The sequence below is a fragment of the Mobula hypostoma genome, chromosome 3 (assembly GCF_963921235.1).
Source record: "Mobula hypostoma chromosome 3, sMobHyp1.1, whole genome shotgun sequence".
In the NCBI taxonomy this organism is placed as follows: Eukaryota; Metazoa; Chordata; class Chondrichthyes; order Myliobatiformes; family Myliobatidae; genus Mobula; species Mobula hypostoma.
In genome coordinates this window covers 3,705,478-3,720,109 of record NC_086099.1, presented here as the reverse complement: position 1 = coordinate 3,720,109, position 14,632 = coordinate 3,705,478, and the positions used below count along the sequence as shown (strand labels likewise).

Sequence of the window (14,632 nt, the reverse complement as noted above, 5' to 3'; positions counted from 1 at the left end):
AAGGGAGTTGAACTCCGAACCCCAGCACCCAAGCTGTAATCGTATACCATGAACTGCTGCGCTATATGGCACCCAATTAATCATAACGTTAGAAAGGGTCATTCAAACCCATTGGTGAAATCACCAATACAGCATGGCTAAACCCTAACCTGGGTTCTTTGGAATACGAGAGCAAATGAGAGAACCCAGAAGAAACTCACAGGGTCACAGGAAGACTGTACAAACTCCTTATGGCCATCAGGAGAATTGAATTTGGTACTGCAATAGCATTACACTAAACACAATACTCTGTGCCGGAATTTCGAAAAGACTCAGGAAAATGAGCACACGTTTATGTGTGTTACTCCATCACCGGCACCAGCCTACCCACCATCAAGGACATACATACAGAAAGTGCTGGAAAAGAACCAGAACATCATGAAGTGTCCCATCCACCCTGCTCATGGACTATTTGTCCCACTCCCATCAGGGAGGAGTCAATGTAGCATCCATGTCAGGACCACCACAGTCAAAACCAGTTACTTTCCTCAAGCAGCAAGGCTGATTAACACCATCACCCACTATCCCACCCTCCACACCCTCAACCACCTACTTTATCATTTCCTGTCAAAGTCACCTTACATACAGACACTCCTCACCCACGTCTCACTTTATGGACATACAATCAATGTACATAAGCTATCTTATGCATTTATATTTATTGCATTTTTATTATTATTGTGTTCTTTGTGCTGCAACAGATCTGAAATAACATTTATTTTGTTCTCTTTTACACTTGTGTACTGGAAATTACATTAAACAATCTTGAATCTTGTTAAGAAGTTCCAACTAGAAGAAGTTTGTGAGGAGAGGGAAGTTAACCTTCAGTGTAACTATTCACACAGGAGGTTCAGTTGGATCGTTAACAAACAAACTGTCGTCATTGCTTACCAATCCCCAAATGGCAGCTAAAGAATAACTTCTGCCAGTTCGTTAATAAACCAAGCCATAATGAAGGGAGATTTGATAGAGGTATACAAAATTATAAGGGGGTCAATAGGGTAAATGCAAGTAGGTTAAGGTTAGGTGGGACTGGAACCAGAGGTCATGGGTTAAGGATGAATGGTGAAATGTTTAAGGAGAACATTATGGGGAATTTCTTCACTGAGATGGTGGTGAGAGTGTGGAACGAGCTGCCCGTAGAAGTGATGGTTATGGATTTGATCTTAACATTTAAGAGAAATTTGGATAGGTACATGGATGGAAAGGGTATGGGGGATGGGCTGTGGTCTGGGAGCAGGTCAATGGGATTAGGTAGACTAATGGTTTGCCATTGATTAGACAGGCCATAGGACCTGTTTCTGTGCTGCTGTGCTCCAAGACCCTATACTGGATGCCAGCCAGACCTCAAGACATAGGCCATTCAGCCCATCAACTCTGTTCCCCCATTCCATCATGGCTGATCCCAGACCCCACTCATCCCCATACACCTGCCTTCTCACCATATCCTTTGATGCCCTGACCAATCAGGAAATGATCAACATCCGCCTTAAATGTACAGATGGACTTGGCCTCCACCGCAGTCTGTGGCAGAGTATTCCACAGATTTACCACTCTCTGACTTAAAAAGAAAATTCCTCCATCTTAAAACATCACCCCTCAACTTTGAGGCAGTGCCTTCAAGTTCTAGATACCCCTACCATAGAAAACACCCTTTCCACATCCAGTTTATCTAGTCCTTTCAATGTTTGGTATGTTTCAATGAGATCTAAATTCCAGTGAGTAGAGGCCCAAACCTGCCACACACTCCTCATATGTTAACCCCTTCATTCCCAGAATCAGCCTCATGAACCTCCTCTGGACTCTCTCCAATGACAACACATCCTTCCAGAGATAATGGGGCCCAAAACTGTTGACAATACTCCAAGTGTGGCCTGACTAGTCTCTTATAAAGGCTCAGCATTATATCCTTGTTTTTATATTCTATTTCCCTTGAAATAAATGTCAACATTGCATTTGCCTTCTTTACTACAGACTCAACCTGTAAATTAACTTTCTGTAAGTCTTTCATGTGAACTCTCAAGTCCCTCTGCACCTCTGATGTTTGAACCTTCTCCACATTTAGATAATAGTCCACACCATTGTTCCTTTTACCAAAATGCAGCATCATATATTTCCCACCACTGTATTCCATCTGCCACTTTTTTGCCCATTCTTCCAATTTGTCCAAGTCCTGCTGCAATCGCATTGCTTCCTTAGCACTACCTACCCCTCCACCTATCTCCATATCATCCACAAACTTTGTCACAAAGCCATCAAATCCATTATCTAAAACACTGACAAACAATGTGAAAAGTAGCAGTCCCAATACTGACCTGAGGAACACCACTAGCACCGACAGCTAACCAGAAAAAGCCCCTTTTATTCCCACTCACTGCCTCCTGCCTGTCAGCCATTTTGCTATCCATGCCAGTATCTTTCCTATATTGCCATAGGATTTTATCTTGTTAAGCAGCCTTGTATGTGGCACCTTATCAAATGCCTTCTGAAAATCCAACTAAATAACATCTGCTGCCTCTCCTTTGTCCACCCTGCTTGTTACTTCCTCGAAGAATTCTAACAGATTTGTCAGGGAAGATTTCTCTTCACAGAAACCATGCTGACTTTGACTTACTTTATCATTAGTCTCCAAGTACCTCAAAACCTCATCCTTAATAATAGACTCCAAAACTTTCCTAACCATTGAGGTTAGGCTAACTGGTCTATAATTTCCTTTCTTTTGCCTTCCTCCCTTCTTGAAGAGTGGAGTGACATTTGCAATTTTCCAGTCCTCCAGGACCATGCCAGAATCAAGTGATTCTTGAAAGATTATGATCAATGAGTCTGTTATCTCTTCAGCAGCCTCTCTCGGGACTCTGGGATGTAGTCCATCTGGCCCAGGTGATTTATCCACCTTAAGACCTTTCCGTTTGCCTAGCACTTTTTCCTTTGTTATAGCAATGGCACTCACTCCCTGACACACACGGACCTCTGGCACACTGCTGGTGTCTCCCACAGTGAAGACAGATGCAAAGTACCCATTAAGTTCACCTACCATTTTTTTGTCCCCCATTAGTACCTCACCAGCATTGTTTTCCAGTGGTCCAATATCAACTCTCACCTCCCTTTTACTCTTTACATAATCTAAAGAGCTTTTGCTATCCTGCTTTACATTATGGGTTCATCTGCCCTCATATTTCATCTTTTCCCTTCTTATAGCTTTTTTTAGTTGTCAGTATCTTCCCATTTTACAACCTTTTATTCTCTTTCCTTGAATTTTATGCAGTCCTTAATTCCCCTTGCTGGCCACAGTTGCCTCCCCCCGGCCATTTGAGCACCTCTTCCTCTGTAGGACATATCTATCCTGCACCTTGTGATCCATTCTCAGAAACTTCAGACATTTCTGCTCTGCTGTTATCCCGCCAGTATCCTCCTCCAATCCACCTGGGCAAGCTCCTCTTTCATGCCTCTGTAATTCCCTTTATTCCACTGCGATATGGATACATGCGAGTTATGCTTTCCCATGAACGATTTCTCTCTTGAAGCAACATACTCTTACTCCAGGCCAACACCGGCCCACTTTTGTACAATCCTCAGTTCTGAATTTTTATGTGTAAATTTGTTGTCTGCCTTTTGAAAAATCCACATGGACAACATCTGTTACATTTCTATCAGCAACACCATTAAAATCAATCAGATTACCCCATCACAAACAAGAGAAAATCTGCAGATGCTGGAAATTCAGGTTACACACACAAAATGCTGGAGGAACTCAGCAGGCCAGGCTGTGCTGTAATAGTCTATGTTCTATGCTCTACCCTCCTTTATTACTTCTACTTCTTCCAGCTTTTATTTATGTTCTGCTGAGATGTTTTGTAACATGTCCCCATCATTGACATTGAAAAGACTGGTCTGTGGTTGCCCAGTGAGTACTTGCACTCTTTTTAAACAAGGTGGTTCATTTTTATCTTTCTCCAGCCTATAGCGTCACCCCAGTATCTGGGAAAGATTTACAGATAGTAACATGCCTTTGTAAATCTTCCTCACATCCAGACCAGGTGATCTTTGCATTTAAACACAGATGCCACTGTTTTCCAACTTAACCCCCAACACTTGTCTCTACTGCCACGTTTTGAGTTTCCCAACACTGCCCCACCATCTCTATACATATACCGTAACCTTGAGCTGGGAACAGGCATTATATTTCAGAATTGCACCTGGCCCATATTACTTTTATTTCCATTTCAGTCTCAGTTTAGAGCCGATGATATTACAGAGAAGATACTAGCATGGATAGAAAACATAGAAAATAGGTGCAGGAGTAGGCCATTCGACCCTTTGAGCCTGCACCGCCATTCAGTATGATCATGGCTGATCATTCAACTCAGAACCCTGTACCAGCCTTCCCTCCATACCTCCTGATCCCTTTAGCCACAAGGGCCATATCTAACTCCCTCTTAAATATAGTCAATGAACTGGCCTCAACTGTTTCCTGTGGCAGAGAATTCCACAGATTCACCACTCTCTGTGTGAAGAAGTTTTTCCTCATCTCGGTCCTAAAAGGCTTCCCCTTTATCCTCAAACTGTGACCCCTCATTCTGGACTTCCCCAACATCGGGAACAATCTTCCTGCATCTAGCCTGTCCAATCCCTTTAGGATAGAAGATTGGCCGACAGGCAGGAGGCAAAGAATGGGAATAAAAGGTGCCTGTCACTGGTGGTGTACCACAGAGGTCATCCTTTGATTCTGAGGCTGTACCCTCTGGTCCTATTGTTGCTACTGTCTGTTATACTGTTGACGTTTAGGATAGCATGAAGGTCCTCCGTCTCTGGTGGTGTTCAGGGCTTCCTTCATTGTGTCAGTAGCTTCCTCTCAGCTTTCACTACAGTCAGTCATGCAAGTCAGTCAAACCAATTTCCCTCGGGATCAATAAAGTATGACTATGACTAAGTCCCAGATGGAGACTCAGGAATACAGTCTCACTCAGATGCAAAAGGATTTTTCATTGCTATGTCATAACAATTTTGTTTTACCAGTCAGGGTTGTTAGCCCCCAGCTGAACCCCCGAACCTGGAGGTCTCCCCCACTATAGGAAACATCCTTTCCACATCCACTCTATCCAGGCCTTCCAATATTCAAACAGGAGAAAATCTGCAGATGCTGGAAATCCAAAGCAACACACATAAAATGCTGTTGGAACTCATCCATGCAAAAGAGGAAACAGCGACGTTTCAGGCCAAGACCCTTCATCGGGACTGGAAAGGAAAAGGAGAATTTGGACATTAAAAACTCTGGCTTGTTGGATCCGATCCTCCCCAGCTGGTGGGGGCGCTCCCGAGCCAGGCTGAGGGCCGTTTCCATGGAAACGGCCGGCTTCCCCGGGCCTACCCCAGCAGCGAAAAGATGGTCAAAAATGAGAATGACCAAACCTCTTACTCTGTACATGTATTTCTATTTAATTAAATAATATCTTACCTTATAAAGTTTAGAAATTCAATGTTATAGGTAAGCGCAAATGCGTTATTCACTGTTCCTTTAAAATGTTGTCGGTCTATAATGTTTTAATTAAATAGTAAAACCGAACCACTTCATTAACAATTCTCAAACAAGTAGCAAAAAGTTATCGCCAGCGGACAGTATCTGGTTACTACAAATTCTATAGGATACGGGATGCTGGAGCGAATGGGAGATCCAGTAACGGCTAAACTTTTAAATTCTCATTTGACTGTCGTCGCCGTAACTTACCGCCTCCCTCGCTTGATTCGAAGTTTTTAATGTTTGATAGGAGAGCTCAAAAGACATGTCTTGTTCCTGGTCTGTATTTCGATCCTTTATATTTTCGAGTTAAAAATCCGGAGAGGAGGCAGTCGAGCTGGAGATCAAGTTTGCCCCTCAGCGGATGATTGACAGGGCGATGAACCAATCACTGTCTCAGAAAATCGCACCTGTCCGGTTGGTTGGTGAGCGGCGTGGACTGGGAGTTAGCCACACCGACTATGTATTGAATTGACTTCATTTCTTATATCCTTCACATCCCTGAGGAGGATTATACTTATTTGTAATAAATAGTACGTACAGAAAGATATGCAACAGAACAGTCAATAACTTAGAAATATAACTGTGTCAGCGTAAATTAATCACTCTGATGCCCTGGTGGAAGAAGCTGTCCCGGAAGTGTTGGTAAACAACAGGAATTCTGCAGATGCTGGAAATTCAAGCAACACACATAAAAGTTGCTGGTGAACGCAGCAGGCCAGGCAGCATCTCTAGGAAGAGGTGCAGTCGACGTTTCAGGCCGAGACCCTTCGTCAGGACTAACTGAAGGAATAGTGAGTAAGGGATTTGAAAGTTGGAGGGGGAGGGGGAGATCCAAAATGATAGGAGAAGACAGGAGGGGGAAGGATGGAGCCAAGAGCTGGACAGGTGATAGGCAAAAGGGATACGAGAGTATTGGTTCTGGCTTTTACGCTGCCGTACCGTTTCCCAGATGGTAGCAGCTGGAACAGCCTGTGGTTGGGGTGACTCGGGTCCCCAATGATCCTTCGGGCCCTTTTTACACACCTGTCTCTGTAAATGTCCTGAGTAGGGGAAGTTCACATCCACAGATGCGCTGGGCTGTCTGCCCCACTCTCTGCAGAGTCCTGCGATTGAGGGAAGTACAGTTCAGGGAGCATTCTGGCAGGTTATACCACCTGGTGTGGAGGCGCCAATGCACGGGATTGCAAGAGGCTGAAGCGTAGAGGGTTGTAAACTCAGCCAGTTCCATCATGGACATCAGCTTCTCCACCATCAAGGACATCTTCAAAAGGCGGTGACTCTAGAGCACAGCGTCCATCATGCAGGAGCCTCACCATTTGAGAGATGCCCTCTTCTTAAAGCTCAAAGCAAATATATTATCAAAGTACAACTATGTCACCACATACAACCCGGAGGTGCAGTTTCTTGTGGGCATTCATAGTAAATACAAAGAAACAAAAACCAAGCAAAATCATGGTAGTAAATAAGCAATAAAAACTGAGAACATGATTTGAAGAGTCCTTGAAAGTGAGTCCATGCAAACAGTTCAGTGCTGGGGTGAGTGCAGGTATCCCCTCTGGTTCTAAGGCATGGCTTGTTGTCGAACCCACTAGGGGATCGGCTACGCTGGATTGGGGGTTGTGCAATGATCCAGAGGTGATAAGAGAGCTTGAGGTTAAAGAATCCTTAGGGAACAGTGATCACAATATGATCGAGTTCACTTTGAAATTTGAGAAGGAGAAACTAAATTTCAATGAGTCAGTGTTTCAGTGGAATAAAGGAAATTACAATGGCATGATAGGGGAACTGGCCAAGGTTGACTGGAAAGGGACACTGGCAGGAAGGACAGTAGAGCAGCTGGAGTTTCTGTGAAAAATGAGGGAAGTGCAAGACAGATATATTCCAAATAAGAAGAAATTTTCGAATGGACGAAGGACACTACCGTGGCTGTCAAATGAAGTCGGAGCCAAAGTAAAAGCAAAAGAGAAAGGGCATACAATGAAGCCAAAGCTAGTGGGAAGATAGAGGATTGGGGAGCTTTTAAAAACTTGCAGAAGGAAACTAAGAAGGTCATTAAGAAGGAAAAAATGAATTATGAAAGGAAGCTGGAGATTAATATCAAAGAAGATACTAAAAGCTTTTTTTTAATATATAAAGGGTAAAAGAGAGTTAACGGTAGATATAGGACCAATACAAAATGATGCTGGAGATGTTGTAGTGAGAGACGCAGAGATGGCAGAGGAACTGAATGCATATTTTGCATCAGTCTTCACAGTGGAAGACATTGGCAGTATACCGGACATTTAAGAGTGTCAGGGAAGCGAAGTATGAGCAGTGAAAATTACGACTGAGAAGGTGCTCAGGAAGTTTAGTGGTCTGAGGGTGGATAAATCTCCTGGACCTGATGGAATGCACCCTTGGGTTCTGAAGGAAGTAGCTGGAGAGATTGTGGAGGCATTAACAATGATCTTTCAAGAATCAATAGATTCCAGCATTGTACCCGATGACTGGAAAATTGCAAATATTACTCCGCTATTTAAGAAGGGTGGGAGGCAGCAGAAAGGAAACTATAGACCTGTTAGCCTGAAATCAGAGGTTGGGAAGTTGTAGGAATCAATTATTAGGGATTAGATTATAGAATACCTGAAGACACATGACAAGATAGGCCAAAGCCAGCAAGATTTCCTGAAAGGAAAATCCTGCCTGACAAATCTACTGCAATTCTTTGAGGAAATTACAAGCAGTGTAGACAAAGGAGATACAGTAGACATGGTGTACGTAGATTTTCAGAAGGCCTTTGACAAGGTGCCACACATGAGGCTGCTTAGCAAGTAAGAGCCCATGGAATTACAGGGAAGTTACTAGCATGGGTGGAGCATTGGCTGGTCGGCAGAAAACAGAGAGTGGGAATAAAGGGATCCTATTCTGGCTGGCTGCCCATTACCAGTGGATTTCCACAGGGGTCAGTGTTGGGACCGTTGCTTTTTACGACGTATGTCAATGATTTGGACTACAGTATTAATGGAGTTGTGGCTAAATTTGCAGATGATACAAAGGCAGGTGGAGGAGCAGGTAGTGTTGAGGAAACAGAGAGCCTGCAGAGAGACTTAGACAGTTTAGGGGAATGGACAAAGAAGTGGCAAATGAAATACAGTGTTGGAAAGTGTATGGTCATGCACTTTGGTGGAAGAAATGAACAGGCAGACTATTATTTAGATGGAGAGAGAATTCAAAATGCAAAGATGCAAAGGGACTTGAGAGTCCTTGTGCAGGATACTCTAAAGGTTAACCTCCAGGTTGAGTTAGTGATGAAGAAGCCGAATGCAATGTTGGCATTCATTTCTAGAGGTATAGAATATAAGAGCATGGATGTGATGTTGAGGCTCTGTAAGGTACTCGTGAGACCACACTTGCAGTATTGTGTGCAGTTTTGGGCTCCTTATTTTAGAAAGGATATATTGATTTTGTGTTGGCGCATGGCCAAGTGGTTAAGGCGTTCGTCTAGTGATCTGAAGGTTGCTAGTTCGAGCTTTGGCTGAGGCAGTGTGTTGTGTCCTTGAGCAAAGCACTTAACCACACATTGCTCTGTGACAACGCCAATTCCAAGCTGTATGGGTACTAATGCCCTTCCCTTGGACAACATCGGTGGTGTGGAGAGGGGAGACTTGCAGCATGGGCAACTGCTGGTCTTCCATACAACCTTGCCCAGGCCTGCACACTGGAAAACTTCCAAGGTGCAAATCCATGGTCTCACGAGACTAACGGATGCCTATACTACACTGACATTAGAGAGGATTCAGAAAAGATTCACGAGAATGATTCCAGAAATGAAAGGGTTATCGTATGAGGAACGTCTGGCAGCTCTTGGGCTGTATTCCCTGGAGTTCAGGAGAATGAGTAAGGATCTCATAGAAACATTCCGAATGTTAAAAGGCCTGATCAGATTAGATATGGCAAAGTTATTTCCCATGGTAGGGGATTCAAGGACAAGAGGGAATGACTTCAGGATTGAAGGTTGTCCATTTAGAACAGAGATGTGGAGAAATTACTTTAATTAGAAGGCGGTAAATCTGTGGAATTTGTTGCCACGAGCAACTGTGGAGGCCAAGTCATTAGGTGCATTTAAGGCAGAAATAGACAGGTTCTAATTTAGCCAGGACATCAAAGGGAATGGGGAGAAGGCAGGGGAGTGGGGATGATTGGAAGAATTGGATCAGCCCATGATTGAATGGTGGAGCAGACTTGATGGGACAAATGGCTTACTTCTATTCCTATATCTTATGGTCTTATGGTTCAAGAGCCAGATGGTTGAGGGGTAATAACTGTTCCTGATCCTGGTGGTATGGATCCTGATGGCAGCAGTGAAAGGAGAGCATAGCCTAGATGGTGAGGATCTCTGATGAATGATGCTGCTTTACTGTGACAGCAGTCCGTGTAGCTGTGCTCAATCGTGGAATGGTGGAAAGAGGTACAGGAGCCTGCAGACAACACTCAACATTTTAGGAACAGATTCTTTCTCTCTGCTATCAGATTTGCGAATGGCCCATGAACGCTACCTATCTTGTTATTCAAACAGAGAGTGGTGGGTGCTGTCAGGGGTGGTGTAAACACAGATATATTAGTTACACAGAGAGTGATGGGTGCTGTCAGGGGTGGTGTAAACACAGATATATTAGTCACACAGAGAGTTGTGGGTGCTGTCAGGGGTGGTGGTGTAAACACAGATATATTAGTCACACAGAGAGTGGTGGGTGCTGTCAGGGGTGGTGTAAACACAGATATATTAGTTACACAGAGAGTGGTTGGTGCTGTCAGGGGTGGTGGTGTAAACACAGATATATTAGTTACACAGAGAGTGGTGGGTGCTGTCAGGGGTGGTGATATATACAGATATATTAGTTACACAGAGAGTGGTGGGTGCTGTCCGGTGGTGTAAACACAGATATATTAGTTACACAGAGAGTGGTGGGTGCTGTCAGGGGTGGTGTAAACACAGATATATTAGTTACACAGAGAGTTGTGGGTGCTGTCAGGGGTGGTGTAAACACAGATATATTAGTTACACAGAGAGTGGTGGGTGCTGTCAGGGGTGGTGTAAACACAGATATATTAGTTACACAGAGAGTGGTTGGTGCTGTCAGGGGTGGTGGTGTAAACACAGATATATTAGTTACACAGAGAGTGGTGGGTGCTGTCAGGGGTGGTGGTGTAAACACAGATATATTAGTTACACAGAGAGTGGTTGGTGCTGTCAGGGGTGGTGGTGTAAACACAGATATATTAGTTACACAGAGAGTGGTGGGTGCTGTCAGGGGTGGTGGTGTAAACACAGATATATTAGTTACACAGAGAGTGGTGGGTGCTGTCAGGGGTGGTGGTGTAAACACAGATATATTAGTTACACAGAGAGTGATGGGTGCTGTCAGGGGTGGTGATATATACAGATATATTAGTTACACAGAGAGTGGTGGGTGCTGTCAGGGGTGGTGGTGTAAACACAGATATATTAGTTACACAGAGAGTGGTGGGTACTGTCAGGAGTGGTGTAAATACAGATATATTAGTCACACAGAGAGTGGTGGGTGCTGTCAGGGGTGGTGTAAATACAGATATATTAGTCACACAGAGAGTGATGGGTGCTGTCAGGGGTGGTGTAAACACAGATATATTAGTCACACAGAGAGTTGTGGGTGCTGTCAGGGGTGGTGGTGTAAACACAGATATATTAGTCACACAGAGAGTGGTGGGTGCTGTCAGGGGTGGTGATATATACAGATATATTAGTTACACAGAGAGTGGTGGGTGCTGTCCGGTGGTGTAAACACAGATATATTAGTTACACAGAGAGTGGTGGGTGCTGTCAGGGGTGGTGTAAACACAGATATATTAGTTACACAGAGAGTTGTGGGTGCTGTCAGGGGTGGTGTAAACACAGATATATTAGTTACACAGAGAGTGGTGGGTGCTGTCAGGGGTGGTGTAAACACAGATATATTAGTTACACAGAGAGTGGTTGGTGCTGTCAGGGGTGGTGGTGTAAACACAGATATATTAGTTACACAGAGAGTGGTGGGTGCTGTCAGGGGTGGTGTAAACACAGATATATTAGTTACACAGAGAGTGGTGGGTGCTGTCAGGGGTGGTGGTGTAAACACAGATATATTAGTTACACAGAGAGTGGTGGGTACTGTCAGGAGTGGTGTAAACACAGATATATTAGTTACACAGAGAGTGGTGGGTGCTGTCAGGGGTGGTGTAAACACAGATATATTAGTCACACAGAGAGTGGTGGGTGCTGTCAGGGGTGGTGATATATACAGATATATTAGTTACACAGAGAGTGGTGGGTGCTGTCAGGGGTGGTGTAAACACAGATATATTAGTTACACAGAGAGTGGTGGGTGCTGTCAGGGGTGGTGGTGTAAACACAGATATATTAGTCACACAGAGAGTGGTTGGTGCTGTCAGGGGTGGTGATATATACAGATACATTAGTTACACAGAGAGTGGTTGGTGCTATCAGGGGTGCTGATATATACAGATATATTAGTTATAACCTTGTCCCTTACTGCCTATCTGCACTGAACGTCCTCTTTAACTGTAACACGACATCCTGTTACTGTTTTACCTTGTACTGCCTCAAAGCACTATGGTAATGAATTGATCTGTACAAACAATAAGCAAGGCAAACTTTTCACTGTCCCTCAAATTGCCAATTTACTATTCTCAAATGTTACTACAGTTATTTTTCTTTCATATCATTACTGGTTTTTAGGATACTGGGGGCATTAATATTAACTTTTTCACTGAGATAGAGGCACATAAGACCATAAGACCATAACATATAGGAGCAGATATAGGCCATTCGGCCCATTGAGTCTGCTCCGCCAGTCAATCATGGGCTGATCCAATTCTTCCAGTCATCCCTCCCCCCTTGCCTTCTCCCCATAGCCTTTGATGCCCTGGCTAATCAAGAACCTATCTATCTCTGCCTTAAATATACCCAATGACTTGGCCTCCACAGCCGCTTGTGGCAACAAATTCCACAGATCTACCACCCTCTGACTAAAGTAATTTCTTTTGTTTTCACCCCGTATCCCTTCATGCCCTGTCCAATCAAGAAACTACCAACCTCTTCCTTAAATATACACAAAGACTTGGCCTCCAAGGCTGCCTATGGCAAATAATTTTACAGATTCACCTTCTCTGGTTAAAGAAATTCCTCCTTATCTCTGTTCTGAAAGGACACCTCTCTATTCTGAGGCTGTGTCCTCTGGTCTTGGACTGTCCCACCACTGGAAACATGCTCTCCACATCCATTTTATAAAAGCCTTTCACCATGAGATAGATTTCAATGAGGTCCCCCCTTATTTTTCTGAATTCTATTGAATACAGGCTCAGAGCCATCAAACACTCAGCATATGACATGCCATTCAGTCCTGGATTTACTCATGAGTGTTCAGTCTACAGAGCGAAAGTTCACTGAATGCCATGCTTGTCATTGGCATCAACAACGTAAACTTCCAGTTGTACTTGGATCATCCAGCAATTTGTTCTGAGTAGTTATTCTGAGAATGTGGAACACGGGGTAGATGTGGGTGTGATTTCAACATTAACAAAATTTGGATGGGTACGTGGAGAGCTAGGGTCTTGGTGCAAGTCAGTAAGACTCGGCAGATTAATGGTTAAGCACAGACACCTGCTTCTGTCCTGTTTTGTCTTATGACTCTAATTTCCATTTAAGTATAATCATTTTGTTTGAATTGTATATAGTGCTTCTACATCATTCGTCTGAAAGCTAATGTCATTATTATTACACAGAACATTGTAGAGGCACTCAAACTGAACTGTTATTTGTAGAGTACTATCGAGGTGCTAGAGGTTCCATTTGAATGTAAAACAAAAATAACAACTTCATCCAATGAATTTTTAAAAATATTTTTGCATTCTCAGATCCTTCACATTTATGAACTGGCCCCATAAAATTTTGGTTTGCCTTTATTCTTATTTTGGTGATTGCCTTCCGTAGAGTGGTGATAGATCATAACTATAATTGTGCTCTTCATTACTATAACTTTTAGTTTTAGTTATTAAGTTCCTTGATGTGTTATGATTTTCTTCCAAAATTTCATATCCTGGTTGGAGCAGATGAGCTATGTATCTGTTTTCTATCTGCATTGTATTCTGTGTTGCATGTTTCCTAGATTTATTATGGTAGGTAGTCATGAGAATGGTGACGTGATAGAAGCAAAGGTTTTAATTAGGTGTTCATGCATTTTAGAGTCAAACTGGTTAGTTTAGAAATAGGGAGCAAGTTGGGGTGATGTCGTTTTGTTGATTGCTTAATTCCGTTTAACTTCATTTAATTTTGTTAATTTTAGTTTCATTAACATTCAAAGTTCAAAGTCCAAAAGTTCATTATCAGAGTACGTACATATCTCCACATACAACCCTGAGATTCTTTTTCTGCAGACATACTTAGCAATCTATAGAACAGTGACTGTAAATATCTGGAACTATAAACTGTAAACAAACTGTCCAAATGCAGATATAAATAAATAGCAATCAATAATGAGGATGAAATTACAATATAACAGAGTCCTTAAATGAGTTCAAGAGCCTGATAGTTGAGGGGTACAAAACATATCTGGGCGTAGACTGCTACAGTGATCACGTATCAATAATCAGCGTGATGTACCTGAGACTCAAAAAGCTTAAAAGACCAAGAGTAGAGCCAAAGCTGAATTTGGGACTTTTGAGAAAACACAGTGACATCAAAATTGAATTCCAAATAACAGTGAAGAACAAAATTCGAGGCTCTACAAAACATCACTATTATAGAACAGCAATGGGAAAACCTCAGAGACAGCGTAACACATGCAGCACAAGAGGTGATTCCCAAACAACAGAAAAAAGCTAAAAAGAAATGGATGACAGAAGAAATTCTGAATCTTATGGAACAAAGAAGAAAATGTAAGGAAAACGAAAAAGCCTGCGTATCCTTGCATGCACAGGTCACAACCAAGTGCAAGGAAGCAAAAGAAAAGTGGCTTCAGGACCAGTGTGAGTAAATAGAACAATTGCAGAAGACCAACA

At 43.0% G+C, this 14,632-nt stretch overlaps 1 protein-coding gene across 4 annotated transcripts in view; it reads right to left on the bottom strand.

The window, feature by feature from the left end:
* katnal2 (katanin p60 subunit A-like 2) overlaps positions 1 to 14,632 on the bottom strand; it is a 143,294-nt gene that overhangs the window by 121,490 nt on the left and 7,172 nt on the right. For 3 of the 4 annotated variants that reach the window (XM_063042579.1, XM_063042580.1, XM_063042583.1), the window contains exon 1: positions 5,765 to 6,041. The exons of the other annotated variant lie outside the window; for it this stretch is intronic. In XM_063042579.1, coding sequence (XP_062898649.1) covers positions 5,765 to 5,821 — 57 coding nt within the window. In that variant the 5' untranslated portion in view covers positions 5,822 to 6,041. Of the gene's footprint in view, positions 1 to 5,764; positions 6,042 to 14,632 lie in introns of those variants that run through there. 4 annotated transcript variants of the gene reach the window in all.